This window comes from Dendropsophus ebraccatus, chromosome 6 (assembly GCF_027789765.1).
Source record: "Dendropsophus ebraccatus isolate aDenEbr1 chromosome 6, aDenEbr1.pat, whole genome shotgun sequence".
Classification (NCBI taxonomy): domain Eukaryota; kingdom Metazoa; phylum Chordata; class Amphibia; order Anura; family Hylidae; genus Dendropsophus; species Dendropsophus ebraccatus.
In genome coordinates this window covers 63,372,606-63,387,389 of record NC_091459.1, presented here as the reverse complement: position 1 = coordinate 63,387,389, position 14,784 = coordinate 63,372,606, and the positions used below count along the sequence as shown (strand labels likewise).

Here is a 14,784-nt window from a genome sequence, read left to right as displayed (position 1 = left end):
TCCAAACACTGCTCTCATGAAAAATATAAAATAAAATGTTGATTAGAGACAGGAAAAACCTATAGAGAACTGCACCAAATTGAAAGCGTACTTGTCACGCTGAAGCTGATCATCTCTATGGATTCCCGAACTTCCATCAGCAAATGGATTGCATGCCGATTGGGTCCAGCGTACAGTACTTTGTGATAGGTACCATTTAAGGATTAACACAAACTGAATACATTTTATATTTTGATAACAAGGTGTAGTATTTATGTATAGGGAAAAAAAACAAAACTAATAGTAATCCTTATAATCCTTATAATAGTAATTCTACTATTCCTATTTGCTATTTTATTCTTACTGCTATTTTTGAAAATGCTATACAGTATGTTAATTTGGAATAAAACTGTGCCTCATTTTCAGTAATACCCAAACGCACAATAAAAATGTCAGCAGATTCTCACAATCTTACATGTGCTGGGGCATCTGACTGTGCCTCAATAGCAGATTTTTCTGGGGGCATAATAATTCTTTGTTCTGCAAGGACATCGTTTCAGAAGTGTTTAGTATGTGTTTCTGCAAAAAAAAACTTATTTATTAATAATAGTAAGATGTAGTATGTCTTTCACACATTTAATAATAGTTTAATAATTTACTAATAATTATATCCTTTTTTTGTATTCTCTACCACAGTGCCTGTAGACCAGCTAATGGGAGTTATCTTAATACCACAACTAGAACCGATTATATACTGCAGCCACAGAACCCAGATGTAAAGAGTAATTTCCAGAGTTATGAAAACTCAACTGTTTGGTATTTAGGAACTTTAAATTGTTTAATCGTCGCTTTTGTATTCTCAAAAGGGAAGCCATTCAGACAACCAGTTTATAAAAATTGTAAGTACATTTCTTTGTGAAGATAGATATTATAAAATTGTATATAATCAAATAGTATATATGATTTACTGTACAGGAAATATTGGTAAATGTCCATTTTCTTTTTTTCTCTTTCAGATCTATTTGTTATTGTGATTCTAGTCCAGTTTGCAGTGTGCCTTTTTTTTCTATTTGCAAACATATCTAATTTATACACTGCTATGGAAGTAAGTACCAATTCTTTCCTTTCCTTTCCTTCCCTTCTTTCTCCCCTCCCTAGTGCATTGTACTGTAGCTGTTGAAAACAATTTGTAATAGGATTATAATATTTATTTTCCCATAATTTTCCATATGTATTACAATATGCTGCAAGGTGCGTAATTCTGTATCAATACCCAAAACTGCCTTCCTGCCAAGCCCTCCTTTCTTTTGTAAATGTAATTTGTAGCTCAACTCAGACATGAGCTTAGACATGCTGTGATATTGCCTCCGATATTGAAAGATTAAATGAAAAATTGCATGAGGTGGAAAAAAAGGTCCACACAAGTGTAGGAAAAGTGCCACCATTTGAGCCAGTGTAAAAGTGAACTTTTCTGACACTTTGACAGAAAGGAAGGGAACCGGTAACCATTAATGTGTCATTAACTACATCAATAAAATTTTGTAGCTCTAAAGGGGATATTCGGCTATGCAAAACAATAGCTGTATGGTTGCAAGTATGTAAAAAAAATTAAAGAAGCTACCCCCTCCCTGTTGTCCTCCCACGGGTCGCCAGTATCTTCTCGAGACGATCCTGCCTCCTCTTTTGAGACTCCTCTTGGGGATGACAGTCCATTCAGCCAATAACTGGCTACGCTGTCCCACCCTGACCATTAATTGGCTAAGCAGGCTGCATCCCCGAGACAAGTTCGTCTCAGGAGGGCCGTAGAAGGGCAATGGGGGGAGCACATTGGGATAGGTATAACTTCTTTTAATGTTTTTTTTTCCCCCTACATATTTGCAACAGCATAGTTATTTTGCATATCCAGATAACCCCTTTAAGGCTATGTTCAAACAACGTTTTTTCATCTCTGTTTAAAATGACGTCTGTTATTTTGAGGCTAAAATAATAGACGTTATTTAGCAGCCTGGCCTTCCCGTAGTGCAATGACTGGTGTTTGTACATTATTTTAGTTTGGGGTCACTAATTGGCCTTTGGATGCGGCTTAATTGAAAAGTCCATTGAATTTAATAGTGAAAAGGGTGAGAAAAGAAAAACTGCGTGTGAACTACTACTAAAAAAAACTCAGCTGTTTGCAAAAGACAATGATCATGTTCATTATTTTGACGTCAGACGCAAAAATGTCCTTTATTCAATACTGTGTGCATTGGACGTCTGTCTTCTCATAGACTTCAATGCATTGTCATTGCAGTCAGTTAAATTGCTGCAAAAACTGCATTTTTTTTTTTATGAAAATCGGACGCCTTTTCATTAATTTTGACATTGTGTGAACATGATGGCCTAACTTAGAAATGAGCTAAAATTCCACTGTTGAGAAATGTTGGCCACTGTATTAAAAAAAAAAGCAAAGCTATCCATAGTCTTTACATTTTAATTGTTTTGATGTCTTTTTCTATTTTTTTCCCCTCTTGCAGCTTGTATGTACCCCCCTCCTGTGGAGAGGTTCTTTAATAATTATGCTACTCATTATATTAGCACTTTCGTATGTTTCTGAGGTAAGTGACCAAAATGTGACAGGCCATAATTTGAAAGTTTTCTACGTTTTGCCATTAGTTTCCATCTTCTTCTTTTTTTTTCTTTTTTTTCTTTCTGAAAAATAACCTTGCTGTTACGACGAAACTTTTTCAGAGGAATATTTGTGCACTCTGTATTGTCGCCACTAATAGTCAAGTGATGGGAAATACAAGTATTTACTAAAACAGTAATGTCAGGAAAGAGAATAGTAGAAATGGAAGAATGGCACTCCATGTGTCAGTGGTGCTTGTCGTAGAGGAATCCAGCAGTATGTAGAGAACTATACCCAGCACTAATAAATTTGTTTAGTTCATTTATTCAGTGCAGGATGCATCAATATTACAGAAGTACACATTTCGGCTAAGCATGGCCTTCATCAGCTTGCTTATCAGCAACTAAACAAATTGGTGAATGCTGGGTATCTTTCTCCCGAAAGAGAATAGGTCCTGTTTTGACTAGTCTATCGACCTGTTTTTATCTATTGACAAGGGATCCTAAAGGACCAGAATCCTAAAATGACATGGTATCTCTTAGGGTCTTTTTAATTATAATATTAAACTTTTTTTTTATTTTTTATACTTTTGCAGGAAACCCTAATTGAGAACGTAAAACTATGGAACTTGCTGAAACATCTGACTCATTATAGATCAAAAAGTCCATATAAGAAGCTACAGTACCAATTGTCAAAAGACTCAGAGTGGCCTCCATTAAATCATAAAGAAGTTTCAATTCCTAAAGACCTAGCAATAACAAGTGATCGGGGAGATTATGTGAATCCAAGTTTTGAAATGGATGAAAACGTATGACATGTCAGTGTGGACACGGGTTTATTGACATTACTTTTGTGAACCCAGGTGTAAAAAAAAAAAAAAAAAAAATTACATAACCTGATTTTTTTTTTATAGTCCTTTTGAGTATAAACAGTGCAAAGTAAAAAAAAAAGTCAAACACAAGAGGTTGTCCAATTTAGAAAAAAAAATTATAGACCTTTTTTAAGGAATAGAGGTTGATCTTTTTTGTCAGAGTGGAGAGCAATTACAAAGAATATCTTTACTGTGTGGATACTGTTATACTATATTTTCCCTTGTGGTGGTGCTGCATGGAAACTTATAACCTACTGCCAGGTTTCTTTATGGATCAGAGTTGACTACAGGGGTTTCAGTGTGGGAACATTTCGTAATAATCATGTAATAGGACCCCTTTAGCATTTAGAAAATGTCTATGCAGAGAACCAATAAAGCATAGGCATTTTAATTACTTGTTTTAAAATATACAGCTACTTTCCTTATTGGGCAATAAATATTACAGTGAGCATTTTAGCTATTTTAAAATTAATATATTTCATTCTTATGCCGTTAGTTTTACAAAAGTATTGTGCTCTTACTACAATTTTAGAAACTTTAAACAAGTTTGACATAACTGCAATGTGTCAATACAGCCTTAGGCCAATCCATACAGCAGTATATTGCATAAGAATTTGTAAAACAAAATTAGCAATGGGTCTAAAATGTAGAAGAAATAAAAGTTTTTCCATTAAAGGATTCTCTCTGTTTATCTACCACTCCAGATTTTGCCTTACAAGCACTGATGCAAAATACTGACCAAAATACTACAGTGTTAAAGTGGCCTTAGGGTGCAAAATGTTATTTTTAATAGTCATATGATAGCTGTTCCTTTATGAACTTTCTTTTAGATTAAAGAGTTTATATACATGTTGTTTTTTATGTATCGACCACAAGTAAATACTTCCCATTATTGTAAAATTACAAAAATGTTATTTTAATAAAAGTTACGATTGAATAGCCCTAAATATTAACTATGGATGTCTCCAATTTTTTTTTCTAAAAATTATATTGTGTGCCTATCCTTTCATGTACTTGACTTAACAACAATTGCATATGCAGTCGTTACCAGCCTTATTACCACACACACCTCTAAATCTTACCCTTCTGCTAAGTTTACACGAGGCGATTATTGGCCCGATAGTATGATTAACTATTTCGAAGTAACAATTTTTTTTTATAACAATCAGCGTTTAGACGGTACGATATATCGTACAGAAAAATCGTTTTGCGATCGCCCCCCCCCGCTCACAGCCCGGCCCCCTGCTCATCCGCAGCCCGGCCCCACATTCAACTGCAGCCCCCTGCGCCACCCCTGCCGCTCCGATCGCCCCCCTACTGCCGCTCTGATCATCCACCCCCGCCGCTCCGATCGCAACCCCCCCCCTGCCACCGCTGCTCCGATCGCCCCCGCCGGCTCGGCCACGAGCATACGTTACCTGCACCGCGTAGCAGGTCTTCGACATCCCCGGCTCTGCTCTTCAGTGCACTGATTGGCTGAAGAGGGGAGCCGGGAATTTCAAACTGCTCCTCTTCAGCACTGATTGGCTGAAGAAAAGCCGTTTGAAATTCCCGGCTCCCTTCTTCAGCCAATCAATGCAAGGCAGCACTGATTGGCTGAAGAGGAGCTGTTTGAAATTCCCGACTCCCCTCTTCAGCCAATCAATGCAAGGCAGCACTGATTGGCTAAAGAGGGGAGACGGGAATTTCAAACGGCTCCTCTCCAGCCAATCAGTGCTGCCTTGCATTGATGGGCTGAAGAGGGGAGCCGGGAATTTCAAACGGCTCCTCTTCAGCCAATCAGTGCTGCCTTGCATTGATTGGCTGAAGAGGGGAGCCGGGAATTTCAAACGGCTTTTCTTCAGCCAATCAGTGCTGAAGAGGAGCACTGATTGGCTGAAGAGGAGCCGTTTGAAATTAATAGCTCCCCTCTTCAGCCAATCAGTGAACTGGAGAGGGGAGCCGGGGATGTGGAAGACCTGCTACGCGGAGCAGGAAAAGTATGGTCGCGGCGGGGGCGATCGGATCGGCGGGGGCGGCGATCGAGCCGGCGCAGGGGGCTGCGGATGAGCGGGGCGGGGCTGCGGGTGGCCGGACTATCGTGCGACAACTGTTTACACAGAACGATTTTTTGCGAACGACGAACGATGATTTAAGAACCTGTTAAAAGATCAAAATGAACGATTTCTCGCTCGTCGTTCGATCGTTCGCTGCGTTTACACGTGCGATTATTGTTTGAATTCGATCGTTATCGTGCAAATACGCACGATAATCGTTCCGTGTAAACCTAGCATTAGGGTCCATTTACACAGAAAGATTATCTGACAGATTATCTGCCAAAGATTTGAAGCCAAAGCAAGAAATGGACTATAAACAGAGATCAGGTCATATAGGAAAGCATGAGCTTTCTCCCCTTTTCAAATCCATTCCTAGTTTTGGCTTCAAATCTTTGACAGATAATCTGTCAGATAATCTTTCTGTGTAAATAGACCCTAATTTACCCTCAAAATATCCATATTAATGGCTGAAGATTGGTTTAATTTGCTCCCACCATTGCACTACATAATAGTTGATGCAAGTAACATACTAATCTTTATGAAGTGGCCTTTTTTTTTTAAGGGTTATGTATTAAAATATTGCATATACTGTTGTCTAACTACTGTATTATGTCTTCACCCGTCACTTTTTAATCTTACACTAGAACAAAATGAAAAGGGAAAGCGTCCCTGTGTGAAACATAGGGTGGGTATTACTTGCATATGTAGTAAAATAGCACTCCCCTATGAATGTTGTGCTTAGAGCACAACACTGATACCAAAGAAATGCCTGTGAATAAGGCCAGTGCTGTGGGTGTGTAGCCAGCAGTCATAATCGGATGATCCCTAGAGAACCAGAATTAAATCAATTGTACATTGAAGGTGTGTTGTCAAATCTGGGCCTTGCCCGATGCCAGAATTTAATCAACTGTACACTCAAGGTGTGTTGCCAAAATTCTTAAACAGGAACTACTGGATATCTGATCTAGACATTTGTTATGCTAATAATAAATATGTTTTTAAGGACCACTGTAGTATAAACATAGAGGTATAATTATAGAGCATAATTATGATATAAGTATAATTGATTTACTTATCTTACACAATAAACAAGAACCTGTAATTAACTGGACCTGTATGGACAACACCACTTATCTTTGTTATTTTAAACCTGACCTTTTTTTTTAATTGGTATATAGTGGTCCCTCAGCATACGATATTAATTGGTTCCAGGAAGAAACCATTGTATGTTGAGACCAACAATTTATGGAAAACTGTCCCAGGTAAAGAGCAGCACAGGACATGTAGTATCACACTATACTCTGGAGAATCACTACTAGACAGCGAACCAGTGCAGGCACTTCACTAATACTGGGGTTTTACCATAAAAACTGGCCAGTTTAATTGGTTGATCATCTAGTTTGTTACATGTGCTGCAGATCCTGACTGTCCATAGCATTGTATGTTGAGTCTGGTCTCGAGTTACGATGGTCCAGAAAGGACCATTGTATGTTAAAAATATTGTATGCCATTGTAAGTTGAGGGATCACTGTACTAATACATAATTGTGACAATTTCAGAAATATTTGTGGTAAGTTAAATAAGTGAAATGCTAATAGGTAATGTAGAGTATTACATCTGTAAATGCAGATACAATGCTTGTACATAGTATTTTGTTGTATCATTCAGATGTGTCAGTGTCTATATAAAGTAAATATTTATGGGAAAGTTTGCTTCTTTATTGAGAAAGGGATTGTGTGCTGTATTCTATACCTTTCAGTAATAATGAGTGTGTTCACTCTTTCTCCATAGTGCGAACCGCGAATATACGCACGTAGTTTTGAGGTTGATGCGTTCGCTGGGAAGTATACGATATACGCCCGCACAATGCACACTACGTATGAGCTTACGACCGGATCGTATACGGCGCTGTGAAAAATGAACAAGACCATTGTTTGAGGACGGAAATGTTGAAACTCACGGCCGTGGATTTCAGTGCGGTCTCGTACGAAGTACTTATTTCAGCCAAATTGAACTTGATTTTTTGATCCAAAAGGTTCTGTGAGTTTTATTGGGCTGGGCGAAGATTTCCAAGTAAATGACCTGTTTCAGATCGCTCCGAAAGAAGCTAGGGAAGCATAACTGTACTACAGGCGTATGTTCGCGGTTCGTACGCATCCGGTCGCATGTCTACTTTTCCCACGCCTGTAGTTTCAGCCGCACATGTACGGCGGCGTACGAGCTACGGCCGGACTCATACGCAGTGTGAACATATCCTTATAGTGTGTTTATACAGAGAGATTTATCTGACAGATTTTTGAAGCCAAAGCCAGGAACAGACTATAAACAGAGAAGAGGTCATAAAGGAGAGACTGATATTTCTCTCTTCAGATCCATTCCTGGCTTTGGCTTCAAAAATCTGTCAGATAAATCTGTGTGAACGCACTGTTACCATCAATCTAAAAATGCAAATGGCTTCTTGTTTCAAATGCTTATTCAAGCCAACTACATACAGCATATTTACAGTTTCATGTGTAAAGTGCATCTAAAATAATAAGTCTAAAGCAGCAGGGGTGACAGGGGGAGGGGGAGAAGCTGGTGGACAGGGGGAGCAGCTGGGGTGACAGGGGGAGGGGGAGAAGCTGGGGGGAGGGAGAGCAGCTGGGGCGACAGGGGAGGGGGAGCAGCTGGGGCGACAGGGGGAGGGGGAGCAGTTGGGGAGACGGGGAGGGGAAGCAGCTAGGGGGGGCAGGGGCCAGGGGAGGGGAAGCAGCTAGGGTTGGCAGGGGGAGGGGAGGCAGCTAGGGGTGGCAGGGGCCGGGGGAGAAGCTTGGGGGGAGGGGAAGCAGCTGGGAGTGGCAAGGGGAGACGCTGGGGGCAGGGGGAGCAGTTGGGGAGATGCTGGGAGCAGTTGGGGAGATGCTGGGGCGGAGGCAGTTGGGGGTGGCAGGGGGAGACGCTGGGGCAGGGGGAGCAGTTAGGGAGATGCTGGGGGTGGCAGGGGGAGAATCTGGGGGAAACACTGAAGCTATTATAGATAGCTAAATGTCATGTCCTTTGGCCAATTGTGTCTCTTCCCACCCGCTGATCGCTAAGATTGGTCAGTCAATTCTGACTGACCAATCACAGCTACGGAGGACAAGAACCTCAGTTCTGTAGTTCCAATATCCTCCTATCATTTAGAGTAGTGAAGAGATCTGTCCAGTGCTACTGTGATTTATGTGCTGAGGGAGAAAGTAAAGAAATACATACCCCACATAAGATGTCCCAAAATAATTGCCATGATCATTATTTTGATGTCCGCTGTGATAACGTTTGTTATTCAGATCAGATCATAAAGGAAAGACTGAGATTTCTCATTTTTTCAAATCCATTCCTGGCTTTGGCTTCAAAAATCTGTCTGATAATTCTCTCTGTGTAAAGGCACCCATAGGCATCATCTTCTATCCATGTGGTAAAGCTTTACCATCTCTTGGATGGGAACTGCCAAAATATTACCTGGTATTCGTAAATCTTATAAATCTTTAATATAATCACATATGATATTTAAGTTTACGCAACTAAACTATTTTTAACAATTTAGGTCCCACAGTAATTATTTCCCATATAATAATAGTTCCCCCACCACCAGTGCATAATTCTTTATCACATACATATGGAGAACTTGGATCACGCTCTCAAAAGAATTTATCTAGACAAATTTTTTTTTTAAAATGGTCCTCCGTAATTTTTTCAGAGGATCTGACCCAACAAATATTGAGAGGATCTCAACTAGTGCATTCTGCCACTCCTAATGTGGTTCTACGTGAAATACATTTCCGCTTTATACACAAGGCAATATATGCCTTTAATATTCCTTTTTCCAACTCCCACACTTCTCACATAAACAGTTGCCCGAAATGTTCACTTCCTAAAGCAGACTTGTTTCACTGTGCCTGGGCCTGCATGCGAGTGCAGGAATTTTGGGACTCTGTGCGGCTCTATCTTTTGTCCACTTGGGGCCATGCCATACCACTTCTCCCTCTTAGTTATCTTTTTCATTTTATTGATATAGACTCTACTACTCCCTCTCCTAAATTACTTACTTCTAATGGTGCATTTACACAGACAGATTTATCTGACAGATCTTTGAAGCCAAAACCAGGAACAGACTATAAAAAGGGATCAGGTCATAAAGGAAAGGCTGAGATTTCTCCTCTTTTCAAATCCATTCCTGGCTTTGGCTTCCAAAATCTGTCAGATAAATCTTTGTGTAAATGCACCCTTAAGGAATTCATTTAACTCTATTAGTTTCCCTGAAATGTTTATTAAGACACTGGATACTGGATACTCTACCAGACATTTCTGAGGTAATCTCCGCTCTGAAGGAGATCTTTCATTGGGAACTTTTGGATGTATTGCGCACCAAAGAAAAATCAACAAAAACATTTATGTCCAAATGGACACAATTTCTAATTCATGATTTTACTATAGAAGAGAGAGACTCTGTCATTAATCAATTTAAGGACACTGATTGGTATTGCATGGCCGCCCAACAGGGAACTCTGGGAGCACTCCAAATATCTTCTCTTAAATATCTTCTCTGTTAAAGACAATTCTCTCCATTCTATTGGTAGCATATTTGAATATCTGACATCTATACCATGTTTTAAGGTGATATTATAGGTTACTGTTTTTCTACCTATGTTTTTGGTAAGACTACGTTGTATTGTATATGATAATATGTCTTTTAAGGTTATTACAAAGGCTCATTGTATCTGTATGATATTGTAAACATACAATCCTTTGTTGCCTGTGAGCGACTTTCTTTTTGAATATATAATGAATTTTCAATATGTATGTTCAAATATTACATAAGCCACTAATAAAATATCGTTTAAAAAAAAAAAAATAGTTCCCTAATGTTTAACCACCTGGACTAAAGTATCAAAAGGCCTGATATCTACCTAAACTTATCCATGGAATTCATGTGTCTTAAAAACAATCATATCCCCATATAGGGCTGTCTCTAGGTTTAGGGGGCCTTGGGCCTTGAAAAAACCTTAAGGGTACAAACACACACACCGTATACGCAGCAGATCTGCAGCAGATCTGCAGCAGATTTGATGGTGCAGATTTGATGCTGTGTTCAGTTATTTAGATCTAATATGCTGCTTATTTGCTGCGTATCGCAGCAGTAAATACGCTGCGTATACGATGTGTGTGTTTATACCCTAAGGCCCTATTACACAAAGTGATTATCAGCCGTATTTGGTCAATTATCGGCCATTACGACTTTATAGATTGTAAGCTCTTGCGGGCAGGATCCTCTCTCCTCATGTACCAGTCTGCCATTTGCCTTCATGTAATGTGTTTATATTGTATTGTTCCTGTTTGTTACCCTTATCGTTTGTATAGCGCTCTGGAATTAAGGGTACTTTATAAAATAATAATAATAATAATAATAATCACTTGGTTTAATAGAAGAACTTAAAATGTCTCTCCATACACCAAAATTCTAACCATGCAATAATGATCAGTGTACAGCTATGTTCAAGAGGTTGTTATGCTACTACAGTATCACTGATTTACCACATGCAAAACAAAATAACTGAATTTAAGTAGCAGAATAATCTTTAATTCCATAAAACATCATTAAATAAGGAAAGAGAAAAGACCAAACATTAAAATAGAATAGTGGCAGTCCTGAAGAAGATGACAAAATCATGCATCATGATTCCAGACACAAATCAGAATTAATGGACAAATTAGGTAAATGGCAAAATTATGAAACGGACTAGTTACATGATCAACAATATAATATAAAGTGCAAGTGCATAGCATATATCAGTTCACATCATAGCATCAAGAGTTAATTCCCCAAAAAATGTCCTTAAGCATCTCAAACCCCACACAAATAAGGGACCAGACAGTCGCAGTTCCTATTGTGTGTGTGTGTGTGTGTGTGTATCATACCAATCCCCGGGACGCCACCACCCTGACGTGCATTTCATTGCTTTTGGCCGTGTGATAGGAGCAGACTGCCGCTACCTCCTATGGGCCCCCAGATCATCCGGGGAGCCTAATACCCCCCCCCCCCCCGCACACTTTCCCCCTTGCTGTAATAGCATGTGATAGGTCGGCGGTGCTCACTTGATCCCGGACATCGCCTCAAGTAATAGGGGCTCTTAAGTTTGCTCCGTTGAAAGTAACAAGTGCTCTTGGATCCATCTGATGGGCCCTGTTATGTTATAATGAGATCTGTCCATGTGTCCTCCTCCTCTGCTGTGCTCCATGCTCATCCTTGGGCTGCTTGTGTCTTCTGCCATCTTTTTTCTCCTCCTGCAATGACACCTCTGGTCACTAGGGTGCACAAGCGAAAACTGCTCTGCATTTAGAGAGGTAGCTTGTCTTCACCTGCTACTGCCATCTGCCAATCCAGATCTACTTGTACCTATTTAAAGCAGCTCCACCTGCACCTCCCTGCCTAAACATTGTTGGATTCTTGCATTGCAAGAGAAGGTGTGTTTCTGCTATTCTTCTTCTGACTCTCTGAATTTTGACCCTTACCCTTTGTTTGAATAAAGGCCATATTCCATGGAACGATTATCAGACGCATGCGGTTGTCCGGTGACATAAAGGGCAACAATCAGCCGACATCGTTCATGCCCGCTGATCGTTGCAGTTGTTTGTTTTTTCAAGCATGTTGAAAAACAAACGACTGTGATGGCAGGGATCTGCTGCCGCCGCTCCGTGGGATAGGAGCGGTGGCAGCAGACCGCCACTATCCTCTATGGCGATCACCCGGGCAGCCCCGCCCCCACCCACTCTCTGCCGCTGCGTGTAATAGCAGCAAAAGTGAACGGGGAATGCTCCTCGTTTGCTCCTCACAGTCTGCCCGTGGAATAGGGCCTTTACACTAATTGACTAGAGATAAGCAATACTTGAGAATGCCATTTGAACACCAGTGGCTGAAGAAATTGTATGCAGCCCTAGGGAGTCTGGGAAAATAGGCCGGGTTCAAACTACGTAAAACACCAATCGTTCTGTGACCCAGCCGTACTGCAGTACTGACCTGATTATCTTTATTTGTGATGAATTGGGATGTGGCCGCATCCGCTTGCACCCGCATCCCAATTTACCATAGCCGACAATGGAGAGTGCAGCCTGTGAGGCTTGTGCAGCCGCTATTAAATGAATAGCAGCTGCACAAAACTGACATGTCAGTTTTTCGTGCGGCCGCTAGGGATCCTGACCGGAGTGTATACTATGTTTATACACTCCGGACGGGATTCCCTCAGACTGCAGTGCATTAATCACGGCCGTGGTTGCAAAAGGCAACAACGGCCTCGATTAAGACAAAAGTTACGTTGTGTCAATATAGCCATAGCCTGTATCCATGTTTTTCGGGCAGCCCTAGGGCAGCATTGAACTTCACCACCACCGGTATTCAAATGCCAAACTCGAGCATTCTCAAGTTGCTCTCATCTCTATGCCTGAATCCTGTCTATATTGTGTACTTTTCCTGTTGCCGCCTCTGATTGTCTGACTTGCCTCTGAAGCTGTTTTCCCTGATACTTTACCTGTCTGACTATGGGTGCGTTTACACAGAAAGATTTATCTGACAGATTTTGGTAGCCAAAGCCAGGAATGGATTTGAAAAGAGTCTTTCCTTTATGACCTGATCCCTTTTTATAGTCTGTTCCTGGTTTGGGCTTCAAAGATCTGTCAGATAAATCTGTCTGTGTAAACGCACCATAAGGTACCTAACAAGCAAGCAGGTGGACACCACATTATATAACAGCTATGCATACAAACTACTCATATGCACACAAGAGCTGCACATCCAAACAATATTTTATTTAGTCAAAGTATACAAGACAATAGACAAGAGGAGACGAGCCTTCTCACAAGACCATGACAAGGTAAGATTAAAAACACTTAAAATGCATAAATCAATTACTAACCCCTAACCCCTAAACACAACATGGATTAAGAGTAATGAAAAAATAAGTACAATGATAGAAAATAATGTGATGATAATATCAACCCCCCACCCCCACCCAAAATGAAAAAATACAATGAAAAAAGTCACTATGTGTAAAGGATAAAAAGGGGTCAGATAGGAGAAGCACCCCACACGTTCCACCGTCAACACAGCTTTAACTGAATTGACTTTTTCATTGTATTTTTTTTGTTGTTGCTTTTTGGGTTTATAATATTACCACATTATTTTCAATGATTGTACTTATTTTTTCCATTACTCTACATCTGTGGTGTACCCCCGGTGTGATGTTATATCGGAGGAGCGGCCAGTCACTTGCTAGGTGGTGAGGTGTAACGCTACTTCTGTGGTGGTTGGCTGAGATACAGCGTGACCTTAGAGTGTTACTTTGTGACGCCGGTGCCTGGGGGCACACAGGTGTGATGGCACGCCTGCTTTTAGTTGACAAGGCCAGTTGTAACTTTTTTCCCTGTGGTCAGTGTCCTGCTGGGATTCTAATGGGTCCCTTGGGTTAGTGTTATCACGAATGGCCAGAGTGGTGAAGTGACCCTCCTGTACTATTGGAACCACCACCCACAGAAAGGGGAAGTGTCCCAAGGTGATGGTGTGTGCTGTGTCGGTGGATAGCGGGAAATCACACAGTCTGTTTAACATGGATAAACTGGGTTTACTGAAAGTCGCAAATGTGTAGCAGGGCATACATAATAGTACAATTTTTCAGTAGATAAAGCACTTGAAAACACACGGGACAATAGTTCCGAATAAATACTTGACAATACAGCAACCAGATCTGTAGAAGAAGTGCAGTGTAGGATATAGTCTTGTTGACTGAGTAGTGCTGAATGATATGAGGAAGCAGAGTAGAAGAGAGGAGAATGCCACGAGAGTCCCAATCCATGTAGTACTGTGCTCTGCCGGGATGTTGGAGGATGAGGTAGAATACTTAGAAGAAGAAAAAGAACACCTGTGCCCGTGTATTGACTTTGACTAGTCTTCACACCACCTTCTGCCCACTAGACTCGACTGAACCTTCCTAGACGGTGACACAGGCCCAATACCTTGTTACCTGGGATCAGCCGAATGCTGAGGGTTCCCTGCTGACACCCACGCTGCAAGACAGAGTTCATAGGCTTACTGCAACTTTGCTCTATCTAGATCAGTTCCTAGGTCTTTGGCTTTACTAGGTACTGTCCTGCTCTGTGACCTCTCCTTGTCCACGGCGTGGGTTGAGGTTGTCTCTGGCTTGTCCTCTCCTAAGAGGGGTTTAATAGTGCTGTGTAGCATTACTAGTAAGGAAGTTGTTAGAGGCGTACTGTCTTGCATCCTTCCC

The 14,784-nt window shown here is 40.8% G+C and overlaps 1 protein-coding gene across 1 annotated transcript in view; it reads left to right on the top strand.

Annotated features, from left to right (window-relative positions):
• Nucleotides 1-3,540, top strand: part of LOC138795672 (probable cation-transporting ATPase 13A4) — a 107,376-nt gene extending 103,836 nt beyond the window's left edge. The window contains exons 27-30 of the mRNA XM_069975059.1: nucleotides 676-878; nucleotides 996-1,084; nucleotides 2,493-2,573; nucleotides 3,180-3,540. Of these exons, the coding sequence (XP_069831160.1) occupies nucleotides 676-878; nucleotides 996-1,084; nucleotides 2,493-2,573; nucleotides 3,180-3,398 (592 nt within the window). The 3' untranslated portion in view covers nucleotides 3,399-3,540. The remainder of the gene's footprint in view (nucleotides 1-675; nucleotides 879-995; nucleotides 1,085-2,492; nucleotides 2,574-3,179) is intronic.
• Nucleotides 3,541-14,784: the final 11,244 nt, after the last annotated feature.